Raw genomic sequence first — 19,082 nt, forward strand, 5'->3', positions numbered from 1 at the left:
CTTGAACTGATTAGTTGGAGTAATTAGCTATATTGGTTCTAGTTGAGATTTGCTCTTGTATTACTATTAAATTACTTAATTACCAGGAAACTTGTGTCCCAAGAAGTCAACTATTTTGGATTTTGGATGCTAAAGCAAGAAGTCGCTCAACCATATTCACAAACAAAATATAGTCGAAATTACCTGCTTATACAATAAGCGACGTACTGTTAAATAGTTCCAGGGGTATTTTTATAAGAGAATTTTTCGCAAAGCACCATCTTTTAGTCCTAATTATCAATTAATAGAAACCCTTTGCTATATTACGTCCTATAGATATCTTTTATGCAATTATATAATGTATTTAAGGTAGTGTATTTAATAATACAACAAAAATTAGCGGCGTACAAAAAGGAAATCCAGCTATTTCTGAAATGTATTTACCTGTATTCAAACGTATGTAGCGCTAAATACGTAACGTATCTGCACAATATCTGGGTCGACGAAGATGTTAAAAACGGAAGGAAATCAAATCAATTCTGATTTCCCTAATTTTACTCAACAAACTTAAAAGTTATCCCATCAATCTGTATTCTTCTCAAAGTCAAAAATACAGAAACGTGAAAGAAGCGAAGAAACAGAGCAGCTTGCTTCTATATTGTGCGATTTTCTTCTCCTCCTTATCGATTGCGACAAATTATATACAGAAGAAGGTATAACTCTTCTATATATATGGCAAGCTTGACAGTTTTGTTGCGTCATTCTGGAAAGTGGAACGATGAGGGCAATTATATCGACTTTTCAATTGAGGGAATACTGATTAAGGAGTATGCTTCCTTTAATGATCTAGTTTGTTCAATTTCTAATCAACTGGGTATAGATTTGAGCACAAATACCATTAAAATACAATACAATGTTGAAGGCAATCGCACGCCAATGGAAATACACAATGATATGGGTTACAGAGTGTATGTAAAATTGAAAAAAGAGAACAGAGAATTTGGGATGTATCCTCTGTGCATTACAACTATGGAAAAAGAGCTTATCTCTGGAGATGGTTTAAATCAAGGCGACATTGTGCAGATAGACGAAGCAGTTCAAATGTACGATTCCGATACATATTATACACTAGCTATAGAACTTGCCAATTCAGGAGAAGCGATTGGAGTGTTCGAACTCCACAAGGATTTGATAATTTCAAAAACTAATCAAAAGGAGGTTATGGCTGGACAAGTGTATAAGGATAAGGCTACATTGAAAGAGGTGATGAATAATTATGCTATAGCTCAAAGGTTTCAATTCCGTGTTGATCGGTCTAATGCTGTCAGGTTTGATATTTGTTTAACTTTGTTGTATTTAGTTGTAGTTGTGTGTTTCCTCCAGATGATGAACACCTTTGAAAATTTAAATTTGTTTAGTGTTCTTAATAATATGTATTCAGGTGTATTTTACTATTGAAAAAATACAACAGTGGCTATGATTATTTTCATATTATGTCTATAATGTTACTAAGTGTTTGATTATTCATACGAATGTATTTAGTTGTATTTATTGTATTTAATCACATCTAACAATATTGGAATTCGTTAGTATACAAAATTACATATACACAGATATCAATTTGGTACTTTATGAATAGGAAGTATATATGTCAGATTCGTTAAGTTGTCTGATGTATGAACTTTTCTGTCCAGCTATGCATTAATATGTATTTCAGAAGATTGTGATTGGAGGTTTAAGGCTTCAAGCATTAACAAATCGGAATTATTCAAGGTGAGAGAATTCAATGACAACCATACATGTCCGCTGAAGGATAAAGTGTACGAGCAGCGGCAAGCTAGTAGCAGCCTTATAAGTGGTATTATAAGGACAAAGCTTACAAACCATAAGAGGAAATACACTCCGAGGGACATTATTGATGACGTGAAATCAGATCTAGGTGTTGATGTTAGCTATATGTTGGCGTGGAGGGCTAAAGAAAAGGCAATGAATTTTCTTAGAGGTGAACCGACTGATTCATACAAAAAATTACCAGGATACTTATATACAATGGATAAGACATATCCAGGTTCTCACATAAGAATGGAAAAATCGTCAAAGAATGAATTCATGTACGTGTATATATCTTTGTATGCATTTATAAGGGTGTTTGATCATTGTAGACCAATTGTTGTAGTGGACGGAAGTCATCTAAAATCCTACTACACCGGGACATTCGTTTCTGCAAGCACGTTGGATGGGGCAGGTGAGTACCTCAATAATAATACAATTTGTTAATATTTAAAGCATTGGAAAACATGTATTTAAAAACAATTATATTCAATTGTATTAAACAGGTCATATATTGCCACTAGCATACGGTGTTATTGATTCAGAGAACGATGCTGCTTGGACGTGGTTCTTTGAGCAATTCAAGATAGCGTACGGTGTAAGGGAAAACATGTGCATTGTTTCGGATAGAAATGAGAGCATCATTAAATCTGTATCGAGAGTATATCCGGATTTACCGCATTGTGCTTGCATATGGCATCTATGGAATAACGTATACAAGAAATTCAAAAAGAGTCATGCCAAGTTGAGTGAGATATATTTCTCGATGGCAAAAACATACAGACAAACTGAATTTGATAGTCTGATGGAGAAGGTTGAGAAGGTAGATATTAGGGTGAAAGAATACTTAGAGTTAGCTGGTTACGAAAAGTGGGCTAGGTTGTATGCACCTGTTAACAGGGGATGGACAATGACGTCAAATATCGCTGAGTCAATCAATGCAGCACTAGTTTCAGCAAGGGAATTGCCAATATATGACTTCCTCGAAGAAGTTAGGAAGATGTTTGGTCGTTGGAATTGTAGTAACCGTAAAGAAGCTACTCAGACATACAAGACGCTTGGGAAAAAATACCAGGAAATGCTGGAGTTGAATGAGACCATGTGTACCCGTATGACTGTAAGTTAATTTTTTATGGCATTGTTGTATACAACTGAATACATTTTTTTAGGCAGAACTACTGGTATGCATTTTTATGAATATTTTCTTGAATTAGTAGATAATATAGATGAATACAGGTAAATACATGTTATTATTAAGACTGTATGCATGTGATAATGATTACAATGGAATTCAGGTGATTGATACAGTTTAAATTGATTGGAAATACCTGAAAACATCTGCTAAAAAAGGTTGAATACAAATGCATACAAATGCAGACTGTAGAGTAATACAGTTGAATACAGTTGCATAGAGTTGCTGGAATCAGCTGAATTCAACTGAAATTGAATGAAGTTGCAATTTTTGAAGTTGATAGTAACCATTTAACTCAGTAGTATATATTTGTTAATTCATGTAAATGTGTTCAAAACGTATATTTCTGTTTTTAAATGTAGGTGGTACCCTCAACTGAATACTTACATACTGTTAACGATGGTGGGAGGAATTACACAGTCTGTCTGCTCGAGAGAAAATGTGTTTGTGGGAGATTCCAAATTGATGAATTGCCATGCCCACATGCCTGGGCTGTATTGAAGAGCAAGTTTTTAATGCCTGAAGAATATTGCTCTAGCTATTACAAGCCAAGTACAATTGTAATGACATACGATGTGCCAGTGTACCCGCTACCGGACAAAAATGACTGGAATATACCAGAGCATGTTGCAGAGGAGGTTGTACTACCACCCAAATGGAAAAGACCTCCTGGAAGGCCAAAAAAGAAGCGCGGCAAAAATTTAAGTGAATTGTTGTTGCCGAAAAATCAACATTCATGTAGCATATGTGGGCAGGGAGGACATAACAAGCGAACTTGTAGGAATGCTCCACGTAATAAATAGTTGTATTCTGACATGTATTGGTGACTCGACATTATCAGCTATAATGAATTCTTTTTTCGAAGTAATATATTGTGGAATGACTTTCGTTAATATTTTATGAATTTATTTAGTTGAAGTATTTTTATATATATAAATATATATGATTTGGCTGTGAGAGTATCTTAGTATAGTTGAATACAACTAATTCAATTCCTTAATATAGGTGAATATAACATGTAGAATAGAGTTGAATATAGGTTAATAACACAGTTTAATTCAACTGACTTTGGTGGAATACACTGTAATACAGTTGAATACGGATCTGGACATCTGGTTGAAACAATTGAATTTAACTGCCATTGGATGAATACAGGTAATTCAATTGTTCAATACAGTTGAATACCACAGTATCAATAAAGTTAATTATATGTTAATAATACAGGTGAATACAATTAACTATAGCTGAATACATATGAAATAAGAGAAAAATAAAGCTGAATAATACAACTAAATACAAGTTAATAAAACAGCATGTTATTATTTAAAGATAAAATTATCATTTTTTGGGAAAGACTCACATTGTCATCCCATAACTTCCCGTAAATGGATAGAAGGTAAAACCAGTTTTTGGAATCAACTTGATCAGCTCCAAAATCCAATGGAATGTGAAGTATAGACTTGTTTTTCTTGTAATGGTCGTCGAGATTACTTCTACAAGTATGATATAAAACTCATTATGTACATACCTTAAAAGAATGAAAACATAATACAATGAACGAGGGAAAACTCACTTCTGATCATGTCTTGCTAGAAGACCTTCACGAACCCACTTGTCATATTCTTGAATGAGTAACATAGGATGTGGACCCGTTATTGGATCTTCCTCAAACGGGTGTCTTTTTTCAAAGATGGGTGTCAACTTTACAGAGGAACATGCTGTAAATAAAACATGCTGTAAATAATCACGATGAATGCTGATTATTACGTTTGTAAAATCACTTACCTCCTGAGTCGAAGTTAGACTGATAAGGCGAAGAGTTCCATCTACTTGGTCGCCTATTTCGTTGAGGTTGCACTGGTGTGGCTTCATCTTTTTTTGCACTTGCGTGAACAACTATTCTAGTTTCTGGAATTTGACTGGGTAGAAATTTGTCGTCCAGTTCAAATTGAGAAACATAGAATTCTTTAGATACATCCTCTTGGTTTGTGGTAGATGGTATGATGGACGGTACCTCTGAAATAATTTTGTGGTAGATGTATGTATCATTGTTAGCATGGTAACTTAATGTTAGAAAAAAGATTAAATACATATAAGTAGCTAGTATACATTACAGAAAATGCAGATTAGCCAAGCAGAATACATGTAAATACAGTTGAAATAAAAATAAATACGGCAGTTTAAAGTGATATTACAGATTAAGTGTAACACAGTTATGAATACATTTTAAAAAATATGCTCAATATGTTAAGATTTAAAAGTCAGAATACATATATATAGAGCTGAATAACAGTTAAATACATCAGTAAAATGGCTAGATTAAAACATATATGAATACAGCTAAATACATATGTTCAATATGATAACTGCTTTTATACCTCATTATTATCTCCGACATCTGTGTCAATGCCACCATCATGTCTCACTATGGGTTCAGTTTGCTGATTTTGTTGAAGTTGGTCTGAAAGCATCTTGAAGTTATCATTGATCAATGTCCTTAGAGACTTGAACTCTCCAACAACCTTAACAGTACAAAATAGTTAGAAAAATACTAAAACACATAGCTATCAAACTTTATTGATTAATCGGTGGGTAAATACTCACGTATTCTTTGAATGATTTTAGGTCTTTCCTCAAAGAAGATGGGTCCTCATTTTGGCCTTCTGGGAGCTGATGGTCATGCACAACTTTATGTCCAATGTCAGAAAGACAAACAGGAGGGTTGTTCTTCTGGTTCTTCTGGTTCTTTTGTAGGAATTTTGGGTTGTTCCTTGACCTTCTATGTGGCGGTGATGAAGATGGACCAACACTTTCAACATGTTTCTTCTTAGATTGAAGATTGGGTGTAGGAGAAAAGTCATCTGTATCCTGTCCTGATTTGTCTGAATGCGCAGGAGTAGGTATTTTCTCAATATCGGCGCACACTTGAGGAATCTGAAAAACAGCAAGCTCTATATCTAGAGGAGTGATGTCCTTGAACACAATCTGTGAACAAAAATAAGTTATGACTTACAAAAAACATATTAATGCATAACTGTATAATGCTATATTCAGGTGTATTTAACTCTATTGTATTCTGAATGTATTAAAATGTATTAATATGTATGCAAGTATTCATGTATATAAGCTTATGAATCCAATGAATACAACAGTAGGCTTCCCCTCTAACTGAATGCAAATGTATGCAAATTATAGATGTATTTGTGTTCAATTATCTTCAGAATATTGATAACATTTGTATATTACCGTGTTTCCGGTGTCTTTGAACATGCCGTTCATCAGATAAGAAAATGTTGGCTGATTTCTGGTGGTTCTCCAATTGAGTATTCTGGGGACCACGTCGCAGACTCGGACTGCAATTTTGGAATCAACAGAAGAACAACACTCATAAAACCACACATGCATAGCTAGGGGCATCCCAACTATCCTGTAATACTTCTTCAAAGCATCCATCTTCTTGCTAATCGAGTTTATCAACAGCTCAAATGCTTTAATACCCCAATGATATTCAGAATAGCGCCCACTCTCTACTAAGTCAAAATCTAGCCTCGGTATAGTTGCACTATTCTTCTCAGATGAAAATATAAAGGTGTGGATGAAATACAACAAAGATATCTTCAAAGCATCCTCATCATTGTCGGGGCCCCATGCCTTGTCATTGAAGCATTGTCTCAAGTGTTTCTTCTTTACAATATTAGCACTTCCAAAATAAGTCGCAATAAGCCGGTTAGGAGGAGTTTCACTAAACTCAAAATCTTCATCTTTACCTACACATTTGAGGCCAGTCACAAGCGCAAACTCCCTTAATGTGAAATGTAATTCAGTACCATTGACGTATACTGCAAATACATTGTTTGGAGTGCCGTTTAACTGTCGAGCCATGAAGCATCTGAAGAGTTGATGTTGAACATCAAATCGCTTCGTTTGAAGAAATGAGCCAAAGCATGTATTGCCGAATTGTTGGAACTGATCGGGAGTAAGCTTATCTTTTAGCTGGGATACTATATCAGTGTTAGTGTAACTACTAATATGAGGTGCTAATTTTGGCTGGTGTTTCACAAACAAATCAATTCCCTGCAATGAACATTAAAAGATACATGTTAATACAGATGAATACATTGCAAAAATACATATTAAGATTTTTTGGAATACATGTAAGACATGATACAATGACAAAGCCAAATGCATGTCAGACAACTACAAACACTTACAGAAGACTAGATACAGTGACAAGGCTAAATATATGCTAACATACTTTGTAACATACAGATATAATACAAAATATTTCAGATAAATACAACTGAATACATATGAATGCATATGAATACATTTGAGGTCAAACTGGACAATTGAATTATCGCAAATATATATTAGCAAACGCTAAATACACATGAATACATATGAATACAGGTAAGATTACATTAAAAATGAACTGTTGGAAACAACCAAATACATATGAATACATAAACATACTGTAGAAGAAACATACTACACTATACAAAAAGGTACAAAAATACAAGAAGATAGATATGAATACAACAGAATACATGTAACAAATACCAATTACCTTTTGGTTTCTTGAATCTTTCATAGGTTTTTTCCTCTTTGAGTCAACTTGATTTTTGGTTTCTTTTGAAGCTTCATCAACTTGGACTTCTTTCAACTTGTCCTTGTGTATTTTACTTCTTCTTTCATCAACTTTGGATGCTGATAAACCTGCAAAATCTTTCTCCACTTGAGTCAGTTGCAACGAGAAAGAGGGCCCATCAAAATAGAGAATTTTGGTGGGTATACCTCTGGGTAGTCTGTTGAGTGGCGTTGCATCCGACATTAGAGAGAAAACTCAAAGAATCCTGGTGATTAACAATACAAATGGAAGATATATCAGAAAATTGTGTAAATTTGCTAAGAAAACTCATAGAAACAAACTAATGAAAAAGCAATTGCGAAGAAGAATTACCTACAGGGAGAAAATTTCCAAAATACAACTGTGAAGCTTGCGAAGAAGAATAGCCTTTGGGGCGATAATGGCGGAGGAGGGTTTTGGAAGTGTATGGAACGTGTGTTTGTGGGAGAAGAGAGAAAAGTGTATTGAAGAAGAGAGAGAAAAGCTGATGAGAGGAGATATACGCAAATTAGGTGAGAGAAAATAAAAAAAATGAGATTAAAAAATATTTTGTAGCATATATTAAGCCTTAATTTTAGGATGGAACTAAATTTAGATTTTTTGCTATAAACTAAAAAGGGTATTTATAAAATGTAATATTTTAAAAGGGTATTTATAGAATATAATTAGGGTACTAACCTATTCTATAGGTGCTAAAATTTCCTTTTTATAATATCGTTTCTCTTAGCCGACACATCCTTGCTCCCTAAAACCCCCAAAACGAAAACCCTGCGCATTTCAGCGGTCATTCTCTATGTTTTGAATCGTCAATCCAAATAATTGAAATCTGAAATTATATTTCTTCTTTCAGAACCGTTAAAGATTAATATATGAAAGGTCAAGTTTTGTATTACAGATTGTCTTTTCCCTAAAGCTAGAAAAGAAGAAGCATCTTAAAACGCTTTCTTCTTTTAACATCAACTCTCTTTAATTACTGATGGGAAAAGAGATCAATTTTACTTTTTAATCTATAGGAGGTAATAGGGAGATTATTTTTGTGGGGCCAAAAACGACAATGAATTGTTAAACATGGAAATGCCGGCTTTCAATAGAAAGAATGAAAAGTTAGAAACAAAAAGAATAAATAGTAGCAGTTGAGCGAATAAATAATGGAAAATCCAGTTGAGAAGGTCGTCTTATTTTTAATAGTATGTATATCTTTCTTTATCCGTCATTGTCTACCATCATCAAAAAGAAGTTATTTTGGTGTCTTGCTGGTGGCTTTATGTTTTTCTGACAAGAACAAAGAGGCAAGGGACGGATTTAAAGGTCAGCCCGGTGCACTAAGCTCCCGCTATGCGTGGGGTTCGAGGAAGAGCCGGACCATAAGGGTTTATTGTATGCAGCCTTATCCTGCATTTCTGCAACATGATGTTTCCGCGACTCGAAGCCATGACCTCCTGGTCAAATGACATCAACTTTACTAGTTACACTGGTGAGGTCTTTGGGAAGATTTGGCCATGGCCTTGGGCTATTATTGGCTTCTTTCATTGGTGAACTTTGATTCTTATCCTTCTTGACTTTTTGAAACATGCTCTTTTTTTGTGCAGAAATGAGAGCTAGAGAAGGAAATATATGGGAATATAGCTTGAGGCAGGCTTAAAATAATCAAGATCAGATGTGGCCACCAAGTAACCGTAGACTTCAAGTTAGTTGATCTATTGGAGCACAAGGTTAGTGGTAGTTTCTTTCGCTTAAATAATTGAGTTGACCATTTAGATGCCTTATTAATTTAACATCTATCTGGAACTCACTGTGAAAAAAGTAGTAGTGCAGAGAGTAATATATGGCCTCCAGATTGGACAACTGTAATTTTGAGATGCAGAAAAATTATTTTTCAAATATCGTCTTAGTTCCGAAAAGTTCATAATTTGATAGCAAGTAGCAGCAACCATGTCCTGCATGTAACAATATAAGGCATCAATTTCTTCACTATGCTACCTACATTTCGATTCAAGGACAATCCACACGCTTTTTAAATGTAACCTAAGTGGTCTAAATTCAATGCCATTATTTACAATTAGCTACTCATCAATAACCTGGCATCATACCAATTTAGTCTTTGTTTTTGGAGTAAATAAATTTAGGATCATCTTTGCTAATGAAATGTGTTAATAAAAGCATCAAGGGAGTCAACAAAAAGTTAAAACTATGGAGAATCACTCCATTCAAGATAAGTTGGAGTAAGATTGAATATGTAAATTGCAAGTTTAGCCCCCTTTGAAGGGGAAGTGGAGGAATTGAAAACTCAGCCTATAAAAAAGAATTCCTTTAAATCACAACTTGATCTCTACTACTTATTGTATATTTATATATATCCGACTGATAACAAAAAATAGTTTTTGAAGAAGTCAACTATCTTGATTCTTGGAGCCCAAGTCTAATAAAATAAACAGCTGGAACAGGGAGACTTAGACTATAAATGCATTTTTTGGATTGTCAGAGAAGCTCCAGAATTAGTCCTTGTTTCCTTTATCCATTATCTATACATGGCTCCGAATGATAGGAGGAAACAGAAAACTTCATCTAAAGAAGAGTCTGTTTATGTGAAACCATGGCAAAATCTTCCTGAAAAGCTAGTCATCTTTCTCCAAAAGCAACCAACACATTCAACTCTAGAAAAATCCATAGGTTCTGCTGGTATTTCTAAATCATGGAGATTTGCATCCAAGAAATGTGATTCCATCGCACAATCACCGTGGCTTGAGCTTTCAAATGAACCTCAATACTATTGCAAAACTCAGAAGCATTCCTTCAACCTCTCATTTGAAGAACCTGGTTGCTATTGGTGGCATGGTAGAAGAAGGCCGCGTTATGATCCTTGGAAGCATTTTCATTACGTCTTGCCTTCGTTGAATAGAGAAAATATACCTATTGATTGCTGTTTTCTGAATACTTCCAAAGGCTATGCTCGTTGGGGTACTTCCTTATACAATGATGGAAAATCATTTATGTCTCCCTTTCTAAATTATCATTCTCACTACTATTCTTTTGTTGGTAGCGGATATTGTTGCTTTCCACGATTTGTGGTTTATCGGTTAGGAAAAAACGAAAAATGGATGCAACAAGAAAGCAGTCAAAATGGCCTAATTGATCCAAATGATCCTAAGGGGCAACTGATACAATTCAGTAACGCCATTATCTTTGAAGGGAAGTTTTATGCACTAAGTTTGCAGGGGACTCTGGCAATAATAGAAGAAAGTGACGAATCTCAGTTTCAACTTACACGACTAAGTAGAAAACAAGCCATTCCTTCGAGCTACTCAAAGCATTTCATAGAGTGCTTTCTTGAGTCTAATGGGGAAATCTTGCTCATTTTCCTAATTTCAGAAAGATCAAACAAGATGGTGGACAAAGTAGAAGTGTTTAAGCTGCAGATTGAAGATTTGTCATGGTTAAAGCTGGAAAATCTCGGAGACAGAACGCTATTTGCGGGGATTAATTGCTCCGCTTCAGTTGCTGCAAGTCAAGTTGGCTGCAGAAATAACTGTGTCTATTTTACTCATAAGGGAATTGATGGTTGGAGACAGTATGATATGAGAAGTGGTTGCATTTTGCCCTGTTATGATAATGCTGGTTCTGAGATAAAAACTCCAGTGTGGGAGGATTTAGAAACTAAAAAATGGTTACGTCGACGTCGACTATTTTGAAACATATGTTTCTGATCCAGAGTATCTCATCTATGTTTTGCTATTATTATGACATGTTAGTAACTTTGTTATTGTGTGAAATAAAAATGGACAAAATGTCTGACTTGTTAAATTGATGACTATTGTTTTGAGAAGCTCCACTTATTTTGAACAGAAATTGTAATTCCCATTAAGGTTGTTTTAATATTTCCTTTTTAAGATGTCTTGGGAGTGAAGAATTGTTATAGGTTATGCGTTGACTTACTGATATTCTTGAACGGATTAGTTGGAGTAATTAGCTGTATCGGTTCCTGTTGGGATGTGCTCTTGTATTTATTAAATTACGTCATTACCAGGAAACTTGTGTTCCAAGAAGTCAACTATTTTGGATTTTGGATGCTAAAGGCAAAAAGTCGCTCAATAAGTAATTAAAAACGGGTTTTGACACAGTTACCCACAAAAATAAAACTATTTATTCTTTGTCTATCAATTTGTTTTCCTAACCATAAATTAATTACATTTCCTACCCATAGTAGGTTTTGTGGAGAATTTTTTCTTTATTCTCCAATCTTTTTTTATTTCTATGCTTATTTTCTTTTCTTTTCTCCTTTTCTTTTTTCTCGTTTTCTTCTTATTTTTTTCTTTTTTCCATTTCTAATTTCATTTAACTTCTTTTTTTATATTCTTTTTCTCTTCATAATCTAATTTCATTTACTGTTTTCACTATTTTTTTATTATTCTTTTTTTTAATATTATTACTAAAGAAAAATCAAATTGTGTACCAATTAAATGTAGCTAATACAACCAAAAAAATATTAACTAACACATGATGCCAGTATAGTATATAGCTATACCAACAAGGTATACAATTGTACGCAATGAGTTAAAAAAAATTAATTTAATTATTAAACTAAAATAATATCAATTGTCAATAAAAAAATTTAAAAATTCTAAAAGGATCTAATTGTAAGACTATACCGTTACATCATATAGCATACTCTATTTTTTTTTGTTGCCATTTTTAATTTGCCCCTCACGCTTGGTAAAAGCTTAAAACAAATTAAAAGGAAAAAGGCAAGTGAATTTATGGGTAATCAGTATACTATTATAGTAAATTGTATACTATTATAGCATATTGTTACATTATCTTGCATATTATTACAGTATACCATAACAATATATTGTATACTATAATAGTATACTGTTGCAGTATAACTATATACTCCTATAGTATATTAGTATACTGTAGCGGTATACTATTTTGTAAACTATAATAGTGTACTGTTGCAGTATAGCTATATACTCCTACAGCATATTGTATACCGTAGTGGTATACTGTAGCTGTGTTCTTCTTCGATTTTCAATTGAAAATTTCGATCTCAATCACCTCAAATCAGGTCCAAATGCTATCAAATTTCAGTATGAACTTCTAGAAGGTACTATAAACAATATTTAACAGTACCCACTTTGAATCAAACAAAAAATCTTCAAAAATAAAATTGAGTTTCAAGCCCAACAATGGTGGATATTCAAATACATACAAAAATTTAGATTTGAGATGTAATCTGCTCTTGTACTTAATGAAGTATCCAAACCATGGCTTTGTAAGTTTTGTCCACATGTAATTCTGATCGTATGGTTCATGAAAACTACTCAATTAGAGAAAGGAGGAAGGGGCCAGAGCCTAGTTCAATTTTTTCAAATAACCTCGATTGCGGTTATTAATTGGTCACCTTCTAATGTATGTTAAAATTCTCTTGTACATAACAGTGATTATTCAGAGAGAATCTGTATCCAATCTTTATTTTAGTAAAGCTTAAGCTAAGCTTTTTGTGATTGAAGCCTTGACTCTGGGAACAACTAGCGGTAAATAGTTCGGGGAGTATGAGTAGGAGTAGTAAATAGTTTGGGTCTGGATATTAAAGGCTAAATAGTTGGAATTAATAGGTATAAAGTGAGATTTTCTCAATTCCTATTGGGCTTGTAGTAAGCCTATTGGGCTTGATAAGCTAAGCCTATAAGATTACCAAAAATATTCGTGATCTAACAAATAAATAAAATTGTCAAAATGGTATGACATAGCTATTTTTAGAGGAATTTTCAGAAACTACTATTATTTAGTGACTATTAACTTCCTATAGCTATCATATACATAATTACTTCCTATAGCTACTATTCAGTTGTTATTGTAGTGTATTCATTGTATTTGTGCTGTTGTATTCATGAATACAGCAGCAAAAAGCGCATAAAATCAGGGCAGTGCAGCTGTACATGCATGTATTCATGAATACAGTAAAGACAATCACCTTAAAAATAGGTATGTCCATCTATCTAATAACGGAAATAATATTAATTAGCGTGATACACTCCTAATATAACTCAACAAAATCAATTACATGCCTCATTATCCACTCAATTATAATTCGATATTTTATATTCAGTATATTCAAATATATCTGTATTAACAGTATTTTAGTTACTCCTAATATATTTTATTATTGTTGTATTTAGTATATTTCATTGGTTGAATTCACTGTATTTCTATTTGTATTAAGTATATTTTACTGTATTTTAAAATTAAATGTATTCACTATTTATATTTTGTTCTATTTTAATATTTGTATTCAGTGTATTTCAATGTTTATATCTTGTATTCATGAATGCTGAAATGTACAATATGCATGAATACAAGTGTATTCAGCTGTATTAAAAAAATAAAGATCTTCGTAATACATAAAATTCAGGCAAAAAATGTATTTATATAAAAATACAATGTGTTTGAGTGAATTTGTACAGAATACAATGTATTTGTATCATTGTATGTGACTAAATAGCAAAGAAGAGAAGAAAGTTCGTCGGAGATTGAGTTTTCCGGCCAAGAAGAGAAAAAAGTTCGTCGGATCCGTACAACAAATTTATGATAAGAGTTCATCACATTGCTTCTTTCCATTCGAAAAATTCACTCTTTTCTGTTTCCTGGCTGCCTTCTGCTCTATTCTAATGTCTCATCGGCCATCAATAATAGGGCGTGCATCTTGAGTTGCTCGAAGAGAGAGATTCTTCTTTCTCATCGGCTATCAATACTAGGGCTTGAGTTGCTCGAAGAGAGAGATACGAAAGAGCGAGAAAGAAGAAAAAATCCGAGAGAGAATCTTTTGTTAATTGAAAGAAAGAGAGAGGAAACACATAAAAAGGTATTTCATGCCTCAATAGTAGTATATACCATAAATACCTAGTTTGCTATAAAATATAAAAGGTAGCTATATAAAATAATACTATTTTAAAATAATTTTAATTTATAATAAATAGGGTGTATACCTTTGCTATAGGAGGTAAAATTTTCCTATTTTTACGGGTGGTTATGAAAAAGTGTTTGCAAAGTTATTGAAATGTAGCCACTATATAACGTGGAGATAAAATTTGGTCCAAAGTACCCAAGCAAAAACACGAAAAGTCTTAGCAATATAATAAACTCTTATATATAAACTTCTAACATATTATGAATTGCAACACATATGCTAGATTTTTTTTGGATTTTAATGATATTTTTGTTCAGATTCTATTGACGTGAAAAAGTGGCTTAAATTTTGATTAATTTTGAAATTAGAGTTAATTTTCAATTAACAATCGTAGATCAGGCTATTTCTGATAACTGCGTTCGTTTAGACAAAACAAAGCCGGCCATAGCCTATCCTTGATATTGTCGCAAAAACAAAAGGTAAAGACAAAACAAATTCACAAAACAAACATTTCCTAATCGACTGTAAACAGTGCGTAAATGAAACGACGTTGTCAAAAATTTCTTTTTAAAAAAATATATTATTTTCCTCTTGAATTATGTATACATAAACAGTCATCTGTCTGAAAGATCTTACACAATCCAAGCCATGGTTTTCAGCAAAATTTTGAACATCTTGCTATTCTTAGTACTTTTTGTTATCCCTTCTTTCTATTCATTGAACTTTAACCTCTCCAGCATCAATCCTTCTGATGCTAATCGTTCTATCAATGTCACTGGAGACGCCTATATATCGAACCAAGGCATCCAAGTCACCCCTGATGAACGTAACGTGGCATTAGGTGGAAAAACTGGTCGAGCTAATTTTATTGAGCCGCTACAATTATGGAATAAGGCTACAGGAGAATTGGCAGATTTTACTACACATTTCTCCTTTGTTATTGATTCAAATGGTAACAATAGCTTTGCTGATGGACTTGCATTTTTCTTAGCTCCTGTTGGTTCCAGTATCCCAATTGGTTCAGCAGGTAACGGCCTTGGTCTTGCCAAGGCCGAGTTAGAAGGCAGCTCATCCCCTGAGCCATTTGTTGCTATTGAGTTCGATACATTTCTCAATACCTGGGACCCACCCTATTTACATGTTGGTATCAATGTAAATTCTATGGAGTCTGCTGTTACTCAAGTATGGAGGAATAACATTACACTGGGGAAGAAAAATGATGCTTGGATTAGTTACAATTCTAGTTCCCACAGTCTTGAAGTTATTTTCACTGGATTTACAAATAATAAATATTACAAGGACAAGCTTAGTTTATTGATTGATCTGAGGAATTATTTGCCTGAGAATGTTACTTTTGGCTTCTCAGCATCAACTGGACAATTGTTTCAGAAAAACAATGTCAAGTCTTGGGATTTCAATTCAAGTTTGAGTTTTGATCCTAACAAAGTTCCAGAAAATGCTGAACAGCCTAGTGCAAGTCCTCCTATTACTCAAGTTCAAGATTCAAAGGCTCCTCCTTCTAATCAAGAAATCAGTACCAGAAAAAAAGGAAATAAGGGACTAGTCGTTGGATCAAGTATAGGTTTACCTATTCTGGTTTTCGGATTGATTGCTGCCAGCTGCTTTTTATTGAAGAAAAAGAGGAAAAGGAATGATAAAGACCATGTCTTTACTGATCTGAGTATGGACAATGAATTTCAAAAGGGTACTGGCCCTAAGAAGTTTTCATATGGTGAATTAGCTCGTGCAACGAACAACTTTGCTGAGGGACAGAAGCTTGGAGAAGGTGGATTTGGTGAAGTTTATGAAGGTTTACTGAAGGAATGTAAATCACATGTTGCTGTTAAGAGAGTATCAAACGGTTCTAAACAAGGGATAAAGGAGTATGCATCAGAAGTGAAGATCATCAGTCGATTAAGACACAGAAATTTGGTTCAACTTATTGGTTGGTGTCACGAGAAAGGGCAGCTGCATCTTGTTTATGAATTGATGCCTAATGGAAGCTTAGATAAGCATCTTTTCAAGGAGAAGTCATTGTTGGTATGGGAAATCAGGTGGAAAATTGTTCAAGGATTGGCCTCGGCGTTGCTATATTTACACGAAGAGTGGGAACAATGTGTAGTCCATAGGGACGTAAAAGCAAGTAACGTCATGTTGGATTCAAACTTCAATGCAAAATTAGGCGATTTTGGTTTGGCTAGACTTGTCGATCATGAAAAAGGATCTCAAACAACAATGTTGGCGGGGACAGTGGGGTATATGGCGCCTGAATGTGTTATGAATGGAAAAGCTAGTAAGGAATCAGATGTCTACAGTTTTGGAATAGTAGCATTGGAAATAGCAAGTGGAAGAAGATCAATAGATATCAAAGCAGCAGAAGATCAAGTGAGATTGGTAGAATGGGTGTGGAATCTCTATGGAATGGGAAAGCTAGTTGAAGCAGCTGATCCAAGATTGAATAAGATATTTAATGAGCAACAAATGGAACGTTTAATGGTTGTCGGTCTCTGGTGTGCTCATCCGGACAACAAACTCAGGCCATCGATTAGGCAAGCAATTCGTGTTCTTAATTCTGAAGTTCAGTTACCTATTCTTCCCTACAAGAATGCCTGTTGCGACGTATTCTCCCCCTCCATTGAATATGTTTTAGCCTCCATTTTCACATACTTATGAAACTAAAACAGTGGGGAGTGAGCAGGAACAGACTATGACTTACACTTATAACTGTACTAAATCCTCAAGTGTTTATACATCATCAGCTGCGTCGTCGACAAAATCCCTTTTGTAACTATGACTAGTACCTTTTTTATATTGAATTTGTTCATGAGTTCATTTCTGTCTGTTTCACTTAGTTGAATTTTATGTAACTTTCCTCTCTTGCAATTAAGGACTTTGACGATTAACAGAACCGAATGCTTCTCATGGATGATTGAGTTATAGATTTTGTTAGAAGTTGAATTCAAATCCATTTGACAGCAAAAACAAAGGAAATTTATTTTTCATTTATGATTTTGGCTCTTTCATCTTTTGAAAGGTTGAAGTTATTGGAGGTTGTTAGTTGACCTTTTGCTAAGTAAGTTCTTGATAGAAATGGTTTATAGGCATATATAACATATTTGCTCCATTATTTATTCGCTCAACTGATACTATCTTAGTGAATCTTACAATCCAGGCTATTATTCTTTTTGTTTCTAACTTTTCATTCTTTCTGTTGAAAGCCGGTTTCATTCAAATCCATGTTTTACAATTCATTGCCGTTTTTGGCCCCACAAAAATAATCTCCCTAAATTACAAAGTAAAATTGATCTCTTTTAGAGAAAAAGGCAAGCTGTAATGCAAAACTTTTATCTGTATCATTAATCTTTAATGGTTCTGATATAATTTCAGATTTCAACTATTTGGATTGACGACTCAAAACATTGGGAATGACATCTGAAAAGGGCGGGGTTTTCGTTTTTGGGGTTTTACGAGCAAGGGTGTGTCAGCCAAGAGAAAGGATATTTCAAAAATTGCACTGGCCTAATAGCCTGTTTGGCCAAGCTGGAGAAATTACCTTATTTTGAGAATTGCTTTTAAAAAAAGTACTTTTGGAGAGAATTAGTTTGTGTTTGGCTAATCAGTCTGAAAAATACTTTTAAGAAATAATTTGTGTTTGACCAAACTTTTTAGAAAGTGCTTTTAAGTATCAAATTACGAATAAGAATATGAATAAATTTACTTATAATTAATATTATAAGTAAATAAATAATATCAAAATTTTGTTATTACATGCAGTAATTAAAAAAAAATCATTTTATTTAAGTAAAATATGAAAATTAAATTAAAAAGTACTTAATTCTTTTAATATAAGTTAAATATATTAAAATTCCTTCAACAAATATAAAAGCATTCACCCCTAAAGATACTATATATTAGAAAGTTTCCTAAAAATAAGAAGAAATATTTATAAATTAATATCCTAGGTATTAGGTTTAAGGGTTATTTTGGTATATACTATATTTTGTTAAGGGTATTTTAGGTAAGAAGAAAAGCCAAAACTGCTTCTGCTTCTGCTTTTGGAAAGAAACTACTTTTTTCTGCTTCTCTGAAACTGCTTCTTCTTCTTCTTCTTCTTCTTCTTCTTCTTCCCAAAAGCACTTTTTTTCCCAAATAAGCTTGGGCAAACACCTCAAATTAGAAAAAAAAAGTGCTTTTGAAAAAAAGAAGCACTTTTTTGTCTAGAGAAGCTTGGACAAACAGGCTATAAGTCGCCTATCGTTTTAGCGAGTTGTCGTTTTGAAATTTTGCTTGTGAATAGAGGTCGGGTTGGTTCAAGTTTTCTAATCACCTAACCAAATCAATTGTATCGGGTTATTAAATCTAAAGACCAAACCAAATCAATAAAAGTCGGGTTTTTCAATCTCGATTTTTCTTGGGTTTTTCGGATTTTTTTCATGTTTTTCATAAAGTCTTCATAGCACAAAATATAGAATTTGTGCTCTAAATATTTCTTTAATCCTAGTAAGATAGGACCTCTGTTTTAAAAGGCAGAATTGGGACTCGCCCTG

At 33.6% G+C, this 19,082-nt stretch overlaps 1 protein-coding gene and 1 pseudogene across 1 annotated transcript; both read left to right on the forward strand.

The window, feature by feature from the left end:
• The first annotated feature begins 711 nt into the window (after positions 1 to 711).
• On the forward strand, positions 712 to 4,150 carry LOC107821530 (uncharacterized). Its single transcript, XM_075218749.1, has 5 exons — positions 712 to 1,307; positions 1,674 to 2,224; positions 2,316 to 2,926; positions 3,364 to 3,639; positions 4,094 to 4,150. The coding sequence occupies exons 1-5, from the start codon at positions 712 to 714 to the stop codon at positions 4,148 to 4,150; spliced, it is 2,091 nt and encodes a 696-aa protein (XP_075074850.1).
• Positions 4,151 to 15,183: 11,033 nt separating this feature from the next.
• On the forward strand, positions 15,184 to 17,420 carry LOC107821532 (L-type lectin-domain containing receptor kinase IX.1-like; annotated as a pseudogene).
• Positions 17,421 to 19,082: the final 1,662 nt, after the last annotated feature.

This window comes from Nicotiana tabacum, chromosome 7 (assembly GCF_000715075.1).
Source record: "Nicotiana tabacum cultivar K326 chromosome 7, ASM71507v2, whole genome shotgun sequence".
NCBI lineage: Eukaryota > Viridiplantae > Streptophyta > Magnoliopsida > Solanales > Solanaceae > Nicotiana > Nicotiana tabacum.